Source organism: Pocillopora verrucosa, chromosome 5 (assembly GCF_036669915.1).
Source record: "Pocillopora verrucosa isolate sample1 chromosome 5, ASM3666991v2, whole genome shotgun sequence".
NCBI classification, from domain to species: Eukaryota; Metazoa; Cnidaria; class Anthozoa; order Scleractinia; family Pocilloporidae; genus Pocillopora; species Pocillopora verrucosa.
This window is the reverse complement of record NC_089316.1, coordinates 725,823-742,486: the sequence shown is the minus strand read 5'-3', so window position 1 is coordinate 742,486 and position 16,664 is coordinate 725,823. Positions and strand designations below refer to the sequence as shown.

General features: G+C 37.3%; 1 protein-coding gene and 1 long non-coding RNA gene across 2 annotated transcripts; both read right to left on the bottom strand.

Annotated features, from left to right (window-relative positions):
• Positions 1-3,097: 3,097 nt before the first annotated feature.
• Positions 3,098-4,354, bottom strand: LOC136281178 (uncharacterized). Its single transcript, XR_010717572.1, has 3 exons — positions 4,219-4,354; positions 3,962-4,036; positions 3,098-3,501 (listed from the first exon to the last, which is right to left on the bottom strand). It is a non-coding gene; the product is annotated as an uncharacterized lncRNA (long non-coding RNA).
• A 7,143-nt stretch (positions 4,355-11,497) lies between these two features.
• Positions 11,498-15,928, bottom strand: LOC136281336 (uncharacterized). Its single transcript, XM_066167824.1, has 6 exons — positions 15,866-15,928; positions 15,498-15,592; positions 14,541-14,617; positions 14,117-14,194; positions 13,163-13,683; positions 11,498-11,712 (listed from the first exon to the last, which is right to left on the bottom strand). The coding sequence occupies exons 5-6, from the start codon at positions 13,619-13,621 to the stop codon at positions 11,566-11,568; spliced, it is 606 nt and encodes a 201-aa protein (XP_066023921.1). The 5' UTR covers positions 13,622-13,683; positions 14,117-14,194; positions 14,541-14,617; positions 15,498-15,592; positions 15,866-15,928; the 3' UTR covers positions 11,498-11,565.
• Positions 15,929-16,664: the final 736 nt, after the last annotated feature.

The window sequence follows — 16,664 nt, the reverse complement described above, 5'->3', positions numbered from 1 at the left end:
GCTACTGTAGAATTTTAAAATACTTCAAAAACGAGTACATTATCAAAATATTTACTATATAATATCATTAAAGCCAGTGTCTCAAAAATCAAACTATGTCTAAAAAATTACGATGGACTATAAATACAACAGCAGCAGTAGCAAGGATATTAGTGAAAGTTCCTTATGTCAAAGACGTAAAATTCTTACTGCTCATACTACTGCACACAGAATAACAATGTTGACATGTAAACCTGCCACTTCACACCCTATCTATCAGAGAAATATTTTTCATGCAGTTTGATAAAAACTTTGACACTTGAAGCTGACTGATCTTTTGAATTAGATCATGAGAAACCAATTTCCTGAGAACTAAAATGCAAAGGTATTGTAGCTCAGGAGCTTGACATGAACCAGCTGACGTCCCCATTGCGCAGCAAGGTGTAATGAGGTGTAACCCTGGTCATCTGTGAGCAATACATCACTATCATCGTCAAGGAAAAGCTCCACTATTGAAGTACAACCTCCTGCTGAGAAAAAATGAAAATATAAGACAAATATAAGAAAAATGGATCCTAGGTCTTAAGAGGGGGAGAAGGAAGTGGGAAAGAGAGGGTTCTTCAGTAGGAAAAAACGATGGTTTCGATGGTAGGTCTAGAACCGAGAAACGATGTTCTCCCAACTTGCAAAGCGACCATCACGCACACTAATCAATGAACGAGTTTGCGAGGAAGTATTAATTTTTTTTTCTTTAGTAGTTGTGCGTGATGTAAGTATCAGTTGAAATGATATTAATTTTCGCCTGACTGGCAATTTTGGTTTGGGGAAAATAATAAAAAATTCAAGGGGAACGACTGGAAACGAATCGGAGTTGAGATCATCGCCGAGATGGATGTATCGATTGAAGACAGTGTAAATATCTTTTTACACGTATACTGTAGACTCAGTAGGTAGTTGTATCTGCTGAAAAAATCATGAAAAATAAACTCATGTAAATGCAAATTCTTGGAAAAGTACATTTTAGAAGAACGATAAAAATTTTGAAACACAGAAAAAACGATACAAATTCAAAACCAGTCACCACGTAAAGATATGCTTTACCTTACCTTAAAGGTAAACAATGGATGAATTTTTCTAGGGTGACTTTTGAAATGCAAATATCATAAAGAATCTAAGACAGTGAAGTCGGTTAAGTATGAAATTTAGCATTATTTCAGCAAGCTAAACCATTCTTTCGCTTCTACAAATGCCTTATAAATAGTAAAGGCATCGAGATAGTTTGTGAAGTGTGTGATATGTATTTTAGTTCTGTACTGTATTTTAATAATGTTCTCGGACAGTGTGTTTATTAAAATAGTCTGATGCATCAAACACTTTGGATCCGAAGACGTCATTATTTTAGCTTACAAGAGGACAAATCAAAATTACACAGGCAACTTTCAATTTCTGGAGATCCTTCGTGTTTGCTGTATGAGTTTGTTCGTCAATTATGTGGATTCACTTCTGCGTGTCACCTATCAGTTTTTTTTTTGTGGGGGGGGGGGGGAGGGGGAGGAGGGTCTAGCACCAAGAAACGATGTCCTCCCAACTTTTAAAGGGATCATCACACATACAAGTCAGTGCATGATCTTTTCAAGCAGGAGGCCATGTTTTGGACGGATACAAAACAAAAACGATATGGTCAATTGGTCACTCACGTTTTCCTGTGTTTGCGCTTGAGACGGAAATGTATGATGACGCTGCCATCGGCTCAACGACACCCACTCTAAATAAAAAGAGCTCTGTGTGGGGGTTCGGATTTGCTAATTTTAGCACAGATGAAATGAATGGTATTGCACGACTTAATAAGCCAATTTTACGTATGCTGAAATCACCCAATCAGCTGACCTTTCTGGAAATTCGAACCAATGAGCGAAGGAAATCGCCGGAATACGGGGCACATCAATAAAATGGCAGCTTATAAGTCGTCGATATCTGACATGGTAGATATTGAAGATTTTAAAAGCCGATGAACGCAATCGAATCAGTAATGATTTTAATATTCGTCGTGTTTGTTCTTTTTAACACGATCTACTCATCTATATCAGAAAATCCATAACTGAGATCAGAAGCTTATGACCTAAACTAGGTTATAAACTTTTGCTGACATTCAAAAAGAAATCGAATGCAGATACACAACCTTTTCAGCGGCGACACTGGTAAAGCAATTTTTTTTTCATGGATTGTTCAAAAATCAGAAGTTTTAAATCATATATTTCCTCATGAAGTACTGTTCACTCTTATAGAAGGAAATTCGGATTAATATCAGTATCTGGGCAACTGCCCACCTACCCCTCCCCTAACTCAACAACAGTCAATTGACAACAAGTTTAGGTTAATGTTGGGTTAGGGGAGGGGTAGGTGGGCATTTGCCCAGATACTGATATTGATCCGGAAATTCGTTCAGAAAATAAAATCATTCTTTCTTGATCCTTCACAGTGAGAGGGAATAAGTGGTAACTAATTTCAATGATACTCAAGGTCTGGTTAATTTAAATTTCGCATGCTCGCATTATGCCTTGATCTCTATAAAACTTTGAAAGAAAATTAAGAGAATTCGACTGAAAGATAACAAAACTCCTACAACTTTTACAAGTGCCACTCTGTTTTGACGTCAACAAGCACACCTATCAAAATTGTAAAACGATTTCCGAGGCCAGCCGTCAAATTACAGACTGTAAGTTAACAAATGGACAGTGGTGTAGCGTGGTCTGTACTCTTATCTACAACGATATAGATATTTGTCATTAAAGTGCTCAAAATGCTGTGGACTCACGAAGCGCAGCACGACACGTTGACATTAGCAACGTTGTCTGTAATTCTTATCGACAACGGCAAATTGGCCCATCATATTGCGAGATTACCAGTTGTGGTAAAACAAGAAATCGACAATTGAGCACACTAGTTAGCGTAAGCTGGGGGGGGGGGCTGTTGCTTATGATGAATAAAGACTAGAAAAAATGAAGCAGATCTAGAGAGGGAGTGGTGGTAATAAAAAAAGAGTGTGGGAGCTGTTTTCTTGACAAGCGCCGCAGATCAGCAGACCGGAGAGCAAACTTTAAAGAACAAAGCACGAAAGTTTTTAACTCCTCAGTTGGGAGAATAACATGTTTTAATCCGTGGAAAACTGTTTGAAATTACAACTACAAAATCATGCAACCTTTGATTTAGTTAACGTTAACTCCTTTAATTTAATTAGGTTGCTTTCACAAATCGTTTGACGGGAAAATTCATCCACGGAACCTTGAAAGTGTATCCTTGTCACGGTCCATGCCGTTTCAAGCTCATGACAGCTTGATCACGTTCAAGACCCATTTCTTTGGGGTTAGGGTAGTTATGACCCTGTTTCACGATACCAGAATTCCCCTTGTATTCAACTCTTGAGAAAACCTTCCAATCACCTGCAGATATTCCAACTTTAAGAGACCTTGATCCACCGGGGAGGTTAATTGCTGTCAAGTCCGATGTGTCTTCTGTCACTTGCTATGTTAGGAAAAGAAATTGAAAAGACATTGAATACATTCTGATGTCCACTCCAGAAATACACGCTACGGCAAATTAAACCTACGCTGCCCCATAGACAGCAATTCTACTGAAGCAGGGCGATCATTCTCAGTTAGATCAATTTAATACTGAAAAAACCTAAGTAAAGAGCTCAAAATCGCTAAGGACACAAAAAGTTTCATAAAGCGATTAAAGAAAACAACAACATGGGCACGCCATCTTAGCATCTTTATGAATTAAAACAATTTTCTGATTTACTTTTAATCTTGCTCAGGAGCTGATTCAAACTTTTGGAAAAAAACGATAAAATCAGCTACATAAGGTCCGCCATCAGCTTTTTTTATAATAAAAGTTGTTTCAATCAAATATTTCCAGGTAAAGCTTGGAATTCTTTTATATGACCTATATCGAAAGGATATAATTTCATACATATATTTACCTGGGGGTTTGGGGGCTGATATTCTTCATCTTTATGCAGTGATACCGACGACTCTGCCATGGATGCTCCACAATTCTGAAAAACATAATGTCACAGACCATTTAAAGAAAATTCTCTCAGCAAGATTGATGCCAAAGGGAGTCCTGTTGGTGGTCAATCTATGTATTCAATCTTTTAGTTTCATCTCTCTGATCAGCTTTGCATTTTCAAAACACGAAAAGTATACTTGCATGAGTACTTGTAGATTAGAAACTTACCCTTTCTTCTCAACTTGATTTTTGTAGGGAACTTCTCTTCTGTCGAGGCTTCGACTGATGAGTGATGTTCAGTTGTTCACGGAGTCAATTTATGCAGTTCTTAATTCAATCATGCGTGCAACTTGACATTGGAATGCCGATTTTCAACAAGTGGCATGATTCCAGAACTTATTGTTTGAGCAGCTAATTACTTGGTAATTAGCCAAGATGCTGTTGATCAGTGAAGCTGCATAAACTACGCGTAGGTGTTTAGGCATAAATAAAGCTTACATCAAAAACATTTTCCGACAATCGACCGCCTAAAAATAACTTAAGAGGTTTGTTTTCATTACTTTTGCTAACATAGCGTATCACAAAGCACTGAGTGGTCTTTAACCTTGGGAGACCTCCTAGAAACACAACCTCTTAGACAAATGAGTCATTATCTTGTCGCTTGTGGGGAAAAAGGAAACATGTCACAACGTCTTTACTTTCAAATATCCGATAAACAACTATTTTAAACTCGAAGCAAAGGTTGCGGTTTTTTACTCTGCTCATTGAGCACAGGTGTTTAGCTAGAAGGAAACTTTGCGGCGAGAATGATGTGCGTGTTAACGACACGGTGGATGGTCTCCTTTTCTTATTTCTTAAGACGGTTCGAATCTTGCGCAAGATGGCAGCCAAGCGTGAACAGTACGGTCATAATGGCCGCAAATTTGTTAGAGACATGAACAACAGAAAATGGAAATAAAAATTAATCCAATTAGTTTTCTTAATCAAAATTCTTTCTGTGGAACGTGATCCTTTGAAGTCAACAATGCTTTCCTCTTCAAGTCGGTACAAATAATTCCAATGGAATTTATCTTATTGCATTCTCGTTTCTATTCTATCTACATTTACCACGATTCTGCTTTGCAGATTCTCATCGATAGATCTGTAGTCTAATTGTCAAGGAAAATTTCAATGAAAGCAGGAAGATGCTGTCGAGTGAATGCCGTTCTGTCCACCAAACCTATTGCATGCGTTCCAACTGATCTACGCTTCACAAGGAACGGATATTTTAAGAATTTTAAGGAGAAAACTGTTTTGACTGTTATGAAGCACTTAGTTAGCTCAGTGTGATTTGGTCATTTGGTAATACTTAGCACGTAGTTACTATATGAATGATTTATTATTTTATTTCAGTTAAAGCTATCGCGATGAGTTTCGATCGACTGTTTTATCCATCTTCTATCGATAAACATGCTTAGTTTGTCTCTCTAGTGACCTTGCTTTGGACCCGCACGAGTTTGGGCTTGCGCAGTCAAAGATTGATTCAGTTGATTGAAAGCATTCAGTACATTGTTGTTCATTTGTGTGATTCTTGTAAAATTGTTTGGGTTAGTGATAATACTCTCCATGAATAACATAATTTGAAAAATACACCAAACTACTTACTGGAAAATTCTGCCATTTTTGGCAAAATGCAGAGAGCTCTCTTAGTATTAACCTGTTGACATTCCAAAAGCGAAACTATCAAAACTGTAAAAACAAGTGTGTGTAGATGATCAGCTTTCCAATTAATGATGTTGGTAGCTTTAATCAAGAGATATCAGCAATAGACAACAGTTGTTGGCTTTAAGCTGTAAAGCTGTTTTAATTGGGTTTAACAATTGTCTATTCCAGGTTCGTCACGAAAGTCATATGAGGTGAACCGTGAGACACCACGATCACAACGAAGGAGATAAACTCTGCAACAATTTGAAAATTATCTAAAAGAATTTAAACAACAACCAGGCCAAGTTGATTAAAACTCAATAGGTTAACCCACGTTTAGTCTTAATTTTTTATTCAGTCTTGTAGCTTTTCAGAAAGTTTTGCTTACAATGTTGTTTTCCATCGCTTCTCCGGAAGCTGAAATAAAACCCCTCCAAATGTGAGCCCTTATGATTGCCTTCTTACAAATAAAATCAAAAGCTAGGTTAATTTTTAATCCTGGAAAGTTTTCTTTACACTTCTATCGATGAAATGTTTCCTTAAAACCACGCGCTTCTATTCGCTTGACTTTTTCTCAGCATTCAATAGACATCTTCTGTTTACTTTGCTTTTGCTCTCCGTTAATCGAACAGACATAATCAACTCTGGTAAGGGAATCGTAGCGTTCAAAAGGAAGTCTGGGTGAAAGATAATTTTGCTAATTTTTTCCTCTGTGATTCTTGACTAAAATTTTTTTAATTAGGTTGCGTTCTGAGTGAAATTTGTAAGTTACGCGTTGGTACGTGACTGCAGTTATTTGCATCGGGTGAACCGCTATCGACAATGAGCAAAGCTACCAATCGCTACTTACTACATAAAAACAAATTTGACAGCCACAAGTTCAAATAATTAGCCCAAGAAGAAACGCTTAGGAAGCAAACATGAGAACCACACAATTTTGCCCTAAGCAATGCATACTTTGGATAAGTTTGTGTCTCAATGCACTTAGTCAAAATATCGCCCTTGTGAATTATTTTTCAATAAGTGTATGAGAATCCTTAGTAAAGGAGATGATTGTAATTGCTACATCCAGTTGAGACATTTAGACATTTTGCCCCAGAGCTCATCATGATAGCCGATGGTTTTCTGATAGCTTATAAAGAAAATTAACTATCACTATTTGCAAACATGAAACTCAACAGTTAACACAATTAACTCAGCATTTAAGTTACGAGATAGAGAATCCCGAGTTTATTTCAGTAGACAGCATTCTCATCCGCAAGCTTCATTCTTAGACATTTTTCATAATTGATAATGACAATACTGTGGAAGTATTCAAGGTCATGCTTCAGTGCCACAGATAAAGGTGTGTCTCACTGATTACTGGTACAAGAAACTGGATTCTAGTACATAAAAGCATTCGCGATACAAGTGATAAAAGAAAACCAAAATCCCGGCGTAGCTTTCCAAAAGTCGCTTTGGTAATTAGCTAAGGTACTGTTACTCAGTGAAGCTGTATAAACTACGCGTACATATTCAGGCATAAATTAAGAGCACATCAAAAACAACCGCTTAACAAATACTTAAGAGGTTTATTTTCATTACTTTTCTAAACATACTGTATCACAAAGCATTGAATGGTCTCTAACCTCCTAGATAAACAAGAATGTTCTTGCTCAACCACTGAACACACCCCTTTAGGCAAATGAGTCATTATCTTGTCACTTGTGGGAAAAAAGGAAAAATGTTACACAAAATGTCGCATCGTCTTTACTTTTAAAATTTTGGTCGCGTTCTCTTTTTCAGAGTTGGACAACTTAATCCTACCTACACCGACAAATACCTCACTTTCTTGTGAACTTAAATAGAAATTTAACGATCGTTTATCGCAATTAAAAGCAAGCAAAAGGCAGAACCTTCTATTTCAAGGAACTTTCTTCCAAACGACCCGTTCTCTTCCTCTGTTATATTGCCAATATCCGATTAATAACTACTTTAATCTCGAACCAAAAGCTGCGGTTTTTACTCTGCTCACTGAACACAGGTGTTTAGCTGGAGGGAAATTTTGCGGTGAGAATGACATGAGTGTTTACCATCGACAGGATGGGTGGTTTTCTTTTCTTATTTCTTAAAAGGGTTAGAATTTGGCGCAAGATGGCAGCCGAGCGTGAACAGTACGGTCATAATGGAGACAAATTTGTTAGAGACATGAATAACAGAAAGAACTGCAGAAGTTATCGCTGAAACTTCACCGACATGAACAAATTCAGGGAGTTCAAGAATTCTAACATGGACCTTTCTGTGGATAACCCTGCCGAAATAAAATCAAAGTGTGAGACAGAAAGGATGCGAAAGAATCGATTGAATCATAAGTAACCTTATTCTCAGAATTATCCGTGATTTGTCTTGTTTGACACTATCTACGTAGCTACCTACAGAGAAGGGAAGCTAAGAACTTAAAGGGAAATTCGAAAAAGAAATTGAATACAAACATATCCTAGTTCTTTGGCGGCGACCAGAAGCAATTTTGTTTGATGGGTTTTGCACAAATAAATCATTTTGAAATTCAGTTTTGTGTAGTTAGGGCACTTTTCGCGCTAAGAGGGGATAATATTCGTCCGGGGGATTAAATCAATCAATGTTGATCCTCAACAGTGAGAGGAAACAAGTTGCAATAAACTTGCTCTAGTACTCAACAGCTCGAAATATAAGTCTCGCAAAATGCTGAGAGCTCTCTTAGTATTTACTGTTAATATTCCAAAAGCAAAACTATCAAAACTGTAAAAAGAGTATGTGTGGGTGATTAGCTTTTCAGTTAATGATGTAGGTAGCCTTGTTGAAGAGATATCAGCAATGGACAACAGTTGTTGGCTTTAAGCTGTAAAGCTGTATTAATTGGGTTTAACAATCCACTATTGCAGGTTTATCACGAAAGTCATATGAGGTGAACCGTGATCAACCACGAACACAACGGAGGCGGTAAACACTCTAACAATTTGAAAATTAAAAGAAAAATTTATACGATCAACTCAACGTTAACGTTCACGTTACAAGATAGAGAATTCCAAGTTTATTTTAGTAGACGGCATTCTTGTCCGCAAGCTTGATTATAAGACATTTTTGACAGTTGAAAATGACAATACTGTGGAGGTATTCAAGGTCATGCTTCAGTGCCAAAGATAAAGGTGTGCCTCACTGATTACTGGTACGAGAAACTGGATGCCAATGCAGAAAAGCATTCGCGAAACAAACCATGAAAGAAAACCAATATTCGGCCTTAGCTTTCCAAAAGTCGCTTTGGTAATTAGCAGATATATTGTTACACAGCGAAGCTGTATAAACTACGCGTACATGTTTAGGCATAAATTAACCGCACATCAAAAACATCCCTCCCACTGGATCGCTTAACAAAAGCTTAGGAGGTTTATTTTCATTATTCTTGCAAACATAGTGTATCACAAAGCTTTGAATGGTCTTTAACCTCGGCATGTTAACCTCCTAGATAAGCAACCGTGGAACACACCCCTTTAGACAAATAAGTCATTATCTTGTCGCTTGTGGGAAAAAAGGAAACAGTCGCGTCGTCTACTTTCAAAAGTTTGGTTGCTTTTCGTTTTTCAGAGTTTGACAATATGACAGAATCGACAGTAACCTTGTGGGAGGGGGGAAGGGAATATGTTCGAGGACGTAAAGTGATGAGATATCGAAAGATCATAAAAACTCAGCTTAATGAACTGATGTTGACCACCTTTAATTGGCCTGCTACATTGGTGTGAAACAGAAATAGACTCACAATAGATATGTCCATTTCTTTGTTTATTGTCCGAAAAAAATGCCGTCATTTAACAAACTTGTGATGGTTATTTTAGATTTTTTTTAGATATATCGACTGTTAACGAAAGGGAACTTGTTGTAACATACCTAAACCTGTTGATGGCCATTTATCAGGACAGCCAATAGTCATCCATGGCATCACTGTCGAAACAATCTTTCCGCCAGCATTTAGATTCTGTTTTGTGCTGAAATTCTTTCATTATTTATCGATGAAAATGCTGAGAGTCGAAAGCGAGGTATTTGTCGGTGTGGGTAGGTTTATCGTTAACCTACCCACACCGATGGATTCCTTACTTTCTTGTGAACTTTCATATAAATTAAACGATCATTTATCGCTATTTAAGGCAAGCAAAAGGCGGAACCTTTTGTTCCAAGGAATTTTCTTTCAAACGACCCGTTCCCTTCGTCTGACTTCTTGCCAATATCCGATGAACAACTACTTTGAACTCGAACCAAAGGCTGCGGTTTTTATTTTTGCTCACTGACCACAAGTGTTTAGCTGGAGGGAAATTTGGCGGCGAGAATGATACGAGTGTTTACGACAAAATGGACGGTTTACTTTTCTTATTTCTTAAAAGGGTTAGAATCTGGCGCAAGATGGCAGCCAAGCGTGAACAGTACGGTCATAATGGCGGCAAATTTGTTCAAGACATGATAACAGAAAGAGGAAATAAAAATTTATCCAATTAGTGTTCTTGGTTAAACTTTCTTTCAGTGATCCTTTTCAGTCAAAAATGTTTTCCGGCCTCTATAATTCGGTACAAATAATTTCAATGGAGTTTCTCTGATTACATTCTCGTTTCTGTTCTATCTACATTTGCCATGATTCTGCTTTGCAGATTCTCATTGATAGATCTGTATTCTAATTGTCAAGGAAAATTCAATGAAAGCCGGAAGATACTGTCGAGCGAATACCATTCTGTCCACCAAAACTATTGTGTGTGTTCATGCAACTGATCCACGCTTCATAAGGAATGAATATTTTAAGAGTTTTTAAGGGGAAACCGTTCTGACTGCTATGAAGTACTAAGTTAGTTCAGTATAATTTGGTCATTCGTTAATATTTAGCATGTAGTCACTGTATGAATTAAAAGTCCGAAGTTATTTCGGTTTAAGCTCTCGCTACGAGTTTCCAAATTAACTGTCTTGTCTATCTTCCTTCAGTACAAGTGCTTAGCTTGTCTACAGATCTTGCTTTAGATCCACACGAAAGTTCTTGTTTTAGCTGACACAGTCAAAGATGGATTCAGTTGATCGGAAGCATTCAGTATACATTGTTGTGCATTTGTGAGATTCTTGTAAAAGTGTTTGGGTTAGTGATCTAACAACAAATGATTAATATTCAAGGTCAGTCAGCTAGCATGGCCACTCATGCCTATACCGATAGTGAATATATAGGCATGTACTTTAAAGTTCACATAGTGGTTAGTAAGAAGTAAAAGAGTGAGATTCAGCCGGTGAGAATCAAAGTGTGAGAATCAGAGAGAGATCAATCAGAGTTACAGTCAGAGTGAAGTAAAATTGATGTAAGTAGAATTGTATATTAGAGAACAGAGAGATTAAAAAGGACTGAGAAACGACAGGTAGTCTAGTGTTAACTACTGAGTTGAAAACATAAATTCGCCACCGTAATGAGTGAAAAGGCTGACGTTTCGAGCGTTAGCCCTTCGTTGGATCGCTCTGACGAAGGACTAACGCTCGAAACGTCAGCCTTTTCACTCCACGGTGACCAATTAACGTTTTCAACTCACTTGTTACTTTCCCACCGACGCAGCACCACAGTTTTCTTAGAAACTTACCTCCTTCACTGACAAAAGACAGACCGAGAGTCCTTGGTGCCTTTCGTAAAAGGGTGTTGAGGTCTGCAGCTAGTTTTACCGTCACTGCAACCCAACATAACAATAAAGTCCGGGTAGAAAAACACCAAAGAGATGCTAGCGAACCAAAAGCGGACAACGACGGTTTAGGAAGGTGAAGCCGGATTGACAGGAATAGAAAATGAAGAAATGAATAATTCAAGCTAAATTTTACAAGATACTAGCTGCCAAGAATATCTCAGCCTTTCAAGGATCAAAGCTGTTAACATAATTCTAATGGTGGTGGACACTCAGGTATCTTTCCAAGCACAAAACTGTCCGCCCTGAAGGCCTGCATATCTTCTTCACTACAACTCAAAGGTACAGTTGTTGACTGTTCCATTGATGAGGTGGCTTCTGGAGTAGATCTCTGTAGAGAGAACAAAAATCAAAACAAGTTCAAGCCCTTTATTCCCACTGCATTAAGTCTTCTTTCCCCAAATTTCATGTCGCAAAAAAACTCGCCAATTTGATTCATAAACTTTCGATTCACTACATGAATATGTAATTTCTGCTAAAGTTATTTAGCCATAGTTATTACCAAACAATGCCATTTTATTCGTACAGCAGTGAATACGAAACAGCACAAAAATCTCTGGTCTTTTCACGAGGGTGCTGCCACCAAAACAGCGCTGAAATACATGCACAACACATTCTTGGTTTTTGCATTCAACATTTTTCTCTCATGGAGAAAATTCAAACTTGTTAATGACAATAATGATGTAAGGATGAAAAATTTAAACTTGATAATGACTAACCAAAGAGATCACAAACAGACACGATCTATAACTTTCTCGTATCTTTCGCTCGAAGATTTCAACTGAATTTCTGGTTTTAGACTCTTGACAAAATATACGAAATGAAGTAATGTTATATTGTCTAAAAGTAACGATCGTATCGATTTATAAACACAAAATCATGATTCCATTGAAAGTTTTATGGATGCGACAAGAATGACAAAGAAAGCGAGCTAAAAGGGCACCTCAAAAGACTTCATTCGCATATAGACCTGCCTTTATCAAGATCCAGCAAGTAAAGACTACCTTCATATCTTTGGAAGCGATTGCTCAGAAAGGAAAAAAATAAAGTCGCAAAACTGGAGTTAAATTACTTTCCTGTGTTCTAACTGACCCTTTGAAATGGGAAAAAGCTTTAGTCCGACTCTTTCAGTGCTAAGATCTGAGAGCACATTCCCGAAACATATCGCCATAATTTCATTCTTAGCTTAAGTTGAGAATTCTGTATCAAAGGAGCAGCCCTTATTTGATAATACTTTTCATTCTCTTTAACTGCTTGCGAAGCATTGTATCGAGATCATGTGGAGAATTGAAATATTGATCATACCAGGAGTGAAAGGGTTAAGAAACTGGGCGGCACAGTGTTGGCTTTAGACTCATATTCCTTGTATTTTCTTTCTGTACCATTCTCAACGAGCAAGCTGAACAAGGTGTAAGTTTTGCTTCAATGTAAAATTATAGTGATAAATAATGGGTGCATTCTCCTTCGGGCAAAACAAATAAATTATTAGCCGGACCTGACTCTGGGCGAAACGATTCCCAGCAAAATGACCAGCTATCTTTGCTTTCAAAGGTTTACGTTTTCTCCGAGGGAAAGTAGTTTATTAAGGGTGCCTTGTCACGAGGCACATTGAGAGCAATCACTCCCTTTCACCCCTAAGGTGAAACACTGGACCAGCTCAGCTTACCCACCAACACCCTCCACGAGAAAAAATTGTCAGGCCCTAGGCCAGTTTGTGAAATTAAAGTAACAGCTTTGCTCCTCTGTTTTTGCTGCTGTTAAAAATGACCAGATACACCTACCATTGAGCTGCTTGATCCATTGCCTTTCTGTACTTGGGATTCACTCGGAAAAACCCCAGTCACCGTCTGCGAAGGTACAGAACCAAACACTCCAGGTTTTGATTCAGTTTTTACTCCAAAGAAGCCAGTATTTGAAGCCGCTGATTGGCTTAAGTTTGTACTAAACATAGTCGTGGAATGGCCAGTTAAAGGAAAACTGGTCATTCCAGTTTGCTGATTGCTGGCACTTAAAGTATTCCCAAAAACATTTCCAGTCATTGCTGGGACATTGCTCTGTCCAAACAGGTTTACTTGATTGGTAGAATTACTTGTGCTGAATAAGTTACTAGGTTGGTTCAATGTAGCTGCTGGAGATGAGAAGCCAGTCGACTGAAAAACAGGGCCACTAGTTGCAAAACTACTCATCTGACCAAATGAACTATGTCCATTAAAACCTATCCCTGGTTGTGTCTGTAGCATTGATGATCCGCTTCCATTGACTCTGCTGCCTTATGGCTGCGCTGCTTCTTTATCTCTTCTTGCTGATAATGAAAAACAAAATTGTCCAAGTGTTTCAAAAAGAACATATCACTATAATTATATTCAATGACCTACAACTGAAACATGCACATAGGCTTAGGGAGTCTCCACAGATATCAGGACTATATTTTTTATACAATCTTTATTGAGGGAACCAACATTACAATAAGTGGTTTACAGAATGGTCCTCACAACATATCATCACATTTAAATGATGGTAGTGACAAGCAACTCTGGGCATTTATCAATCTGTAATATCCAGTAATTAAACACTAGAAAGGCCCATTCAAGACACTGACATCAATCATCCCCGTTAGTGCATGGAGGATAACTCACAACTTTCTCATCACTATTTTCAAAGATAGACAAAACTGTTTGTTGCTATATGTGTTCTAGGAAAGAATACTGTATAAAAGGTTTATTATTTGAGCTTACAATCTGTGAGACTGACATGCGTCCTAACTGCTGCCGCTTTTGTTGATTAGCAGTGATAAGAGTTTTCAGTCCTTGTTGCTGTAAACAAAACCAAAATTGGATAATTAGAGTGAGTTTGAAATATCTGAGGAAATATTGATTCAGCCCCATGTCAGAAAAAATATCTCTTCCTTAAAATTCTGAGTTATGAATCTTAACCCCTGATCCCTAAGAGTGACTAGCATCTAAATTCCACCTACAGTAACAACTCTGAATAAAAAATTTATGAAATTTATGGAATGGATTGCCGAATAAAGCTCTTACTTGTGAAACAAATTCTCCTTGTCAGCAACATAGGAAATGTATAGAGAACAGTATGGAGAATAAGCATGTTGATGTTACAGTGTAAAGGATTAAAGTAAAATCCAGATATAGATCATCTTACATAGCTATCAGCCTTCCCTTCAGCATTTGCATTGTATGCCTCAAGGCGAATTTCTTCTGGAGAGAAGTCCAGCAAACCTAAAATAACATTCATAACACAAGGCATCATTCAGTAATAATTTAACACAAGTACCACATAACTTTTCAAAAGCTACAATCTTATAGCAGCTACAGCATGCCTGATAAAGTCACCTGTTAACTTTAAAATTTCAGGCCCCACACCTCTCTACAGAGAATATATTTACAGTAAGAGTAAGAAACTGTAACTTCTGAAAACATTTCTGGATGGGAGACAATTCAACCAGGTGTGAGAAATCTTCACTGTATGCAGTCACATTCATTGATCTGCGGTTTAATGGTTTGCTGACATGTCCTGATCTCCTATGTGATTGGTTAGAGTTCAATAACATTTCAAGCACTTTTCAGGTGTTTCATAGGTCTTTTTTTAACACTTTAACTCCCAAAATCTGATTGTTAATCTCGCCCTCCGGTGGCTACACATTTGCTTGTAAATTAATGTTGGTGTAGCACTGGGGAACACAAATGGTGAAACAGAGAATTAACTCTGAGTGTAAATTAAATTTATTTTCTGGTTTATTTACGTTGCACTTTAATTTACACTTCAGAGTTAATTCTCTGTTTCAACCATTTGCTTGTAATTAGTTTGAGATTTGGTATCAGTTCAAATAACAACTTCCACCTGATAAGTTTAAGTATTATTATACCTGTTTGTTGGATAATATATGGATGTTGTTAGGAGAAATTACCTGTTAATCACTCCTGGAGTAAAGGTTAACTGGGTGGTACCCTAAAGTAGATGGGAAAACCAATACAATGGGGGGGGCCCAGAGAAGGGGCTGTGACAGAAGCTATTGCAATCCACCTATAATAGTTCAAACAAAAGGCCAATTAAACAGCCTTAAGAGTGGATTGTGCCATAAACTTCATATCAACTCACCTGGTAAGCATGGTTCTTCCTTTGTGTAAGTGAAACAAGACAATGGCCATTGTTTACTCTTTTCCCATATCGCCAATTCAGTTTGTATGGTTCTTCTATTAATTTAAAGAAAAAATCCAAACTTAGATTTGAGAACCAACAAAGGAGTATCTGTTGATGCTCAGTTTGTTAAACAAACTGAGCATCAATTCTGTGAGTAGCATTTTCTTGTGTAGCGTCACTTTCCTGAGTGGTGATAAAATGCTAGCCAATAGAAGACTACACATTCTCCACATTTTGCCAAAGGGTTGAGAGGCATTGTTGTGAGCCTTAGCTTAGTTTAAATCACATTTAGTGACATGCATCTTTAAACAACATACTCATCTTACTGAATTTGAGATGGTGTCATATCATCCTCCACACCTTTAGAATGCTGAGTTTCTCTGGACAAACTCAAAGCGGTTCTATACACGCACAGAGGCAACCAAAAGTATCATCATTGATTTTAAGAAAAGCAACTGATATTGTTCATTATAACTACCAGTTCATATTTATGACTATTTTGATCATAAACAGCTTGTTTTAAAAGATTCAGGCTACAATTTTTCCTCAGTTTTAGGTCACATTCTAAAAAGCTCCAAATTTTTTAAATGTATTGATGTCACTTTTCCTACAGAAGAACATGGTTCTGAATTTTTTCTTGTTTCTTCAACTAGTAGTCCTTTTTTTTTTTTTTTTTTTTTTAAGAATTAACCTTTTTAAAATATGTACATATTTTGCGCTATCTTAACGGTTCTGAATTTCATGTTTTGTAAACAAAAGTTGCGTAAATAAATTAAGAAAATTTAGAGCCCTTTCAAAATGATCAAAAACAAGGGGTGACCTTTTCAATCCAAACTCTCGGATAGGGAAACTTACGATGGAAAAGACACTCTCATTTAATAAAATCTGGATTTTTGCTGTATATTTCTTGTTTATTTACCTGTTATAAGGATAAGATTTGCCCCATTGCCCACTTCTTCCCTGAATCCTGAATTCTGTTGACCGAATCCAGTATTTTCTGCAAATTAACACACAACATTCCTTAAGTGGATCAGTATTTTTAATCTTTAGTTAGTAAACTCAACTCTATTCTAACTTCGTAATTTTAGTTTTTCTGATGCCTTAGCTTGAAGCTACAAAAAAAAA

Bases quoted from the DNA above. Each gene is read 5' to 3' on its own strand.
- LOC136281336 (XM_066167824.1), bottom strand. From the start codon at position 13,621: ATGCTACAGACACAACCAGGGATAGGTTTTAATGGACATAGTTCATTT. The intron at 11,713-13,162 runs GTAGGTGTATCT...TTCTCTCTACAG, and splicing joins ATGGATCAAGCAGCTCAATG to AGATCTACTCCAGAAGCCAC.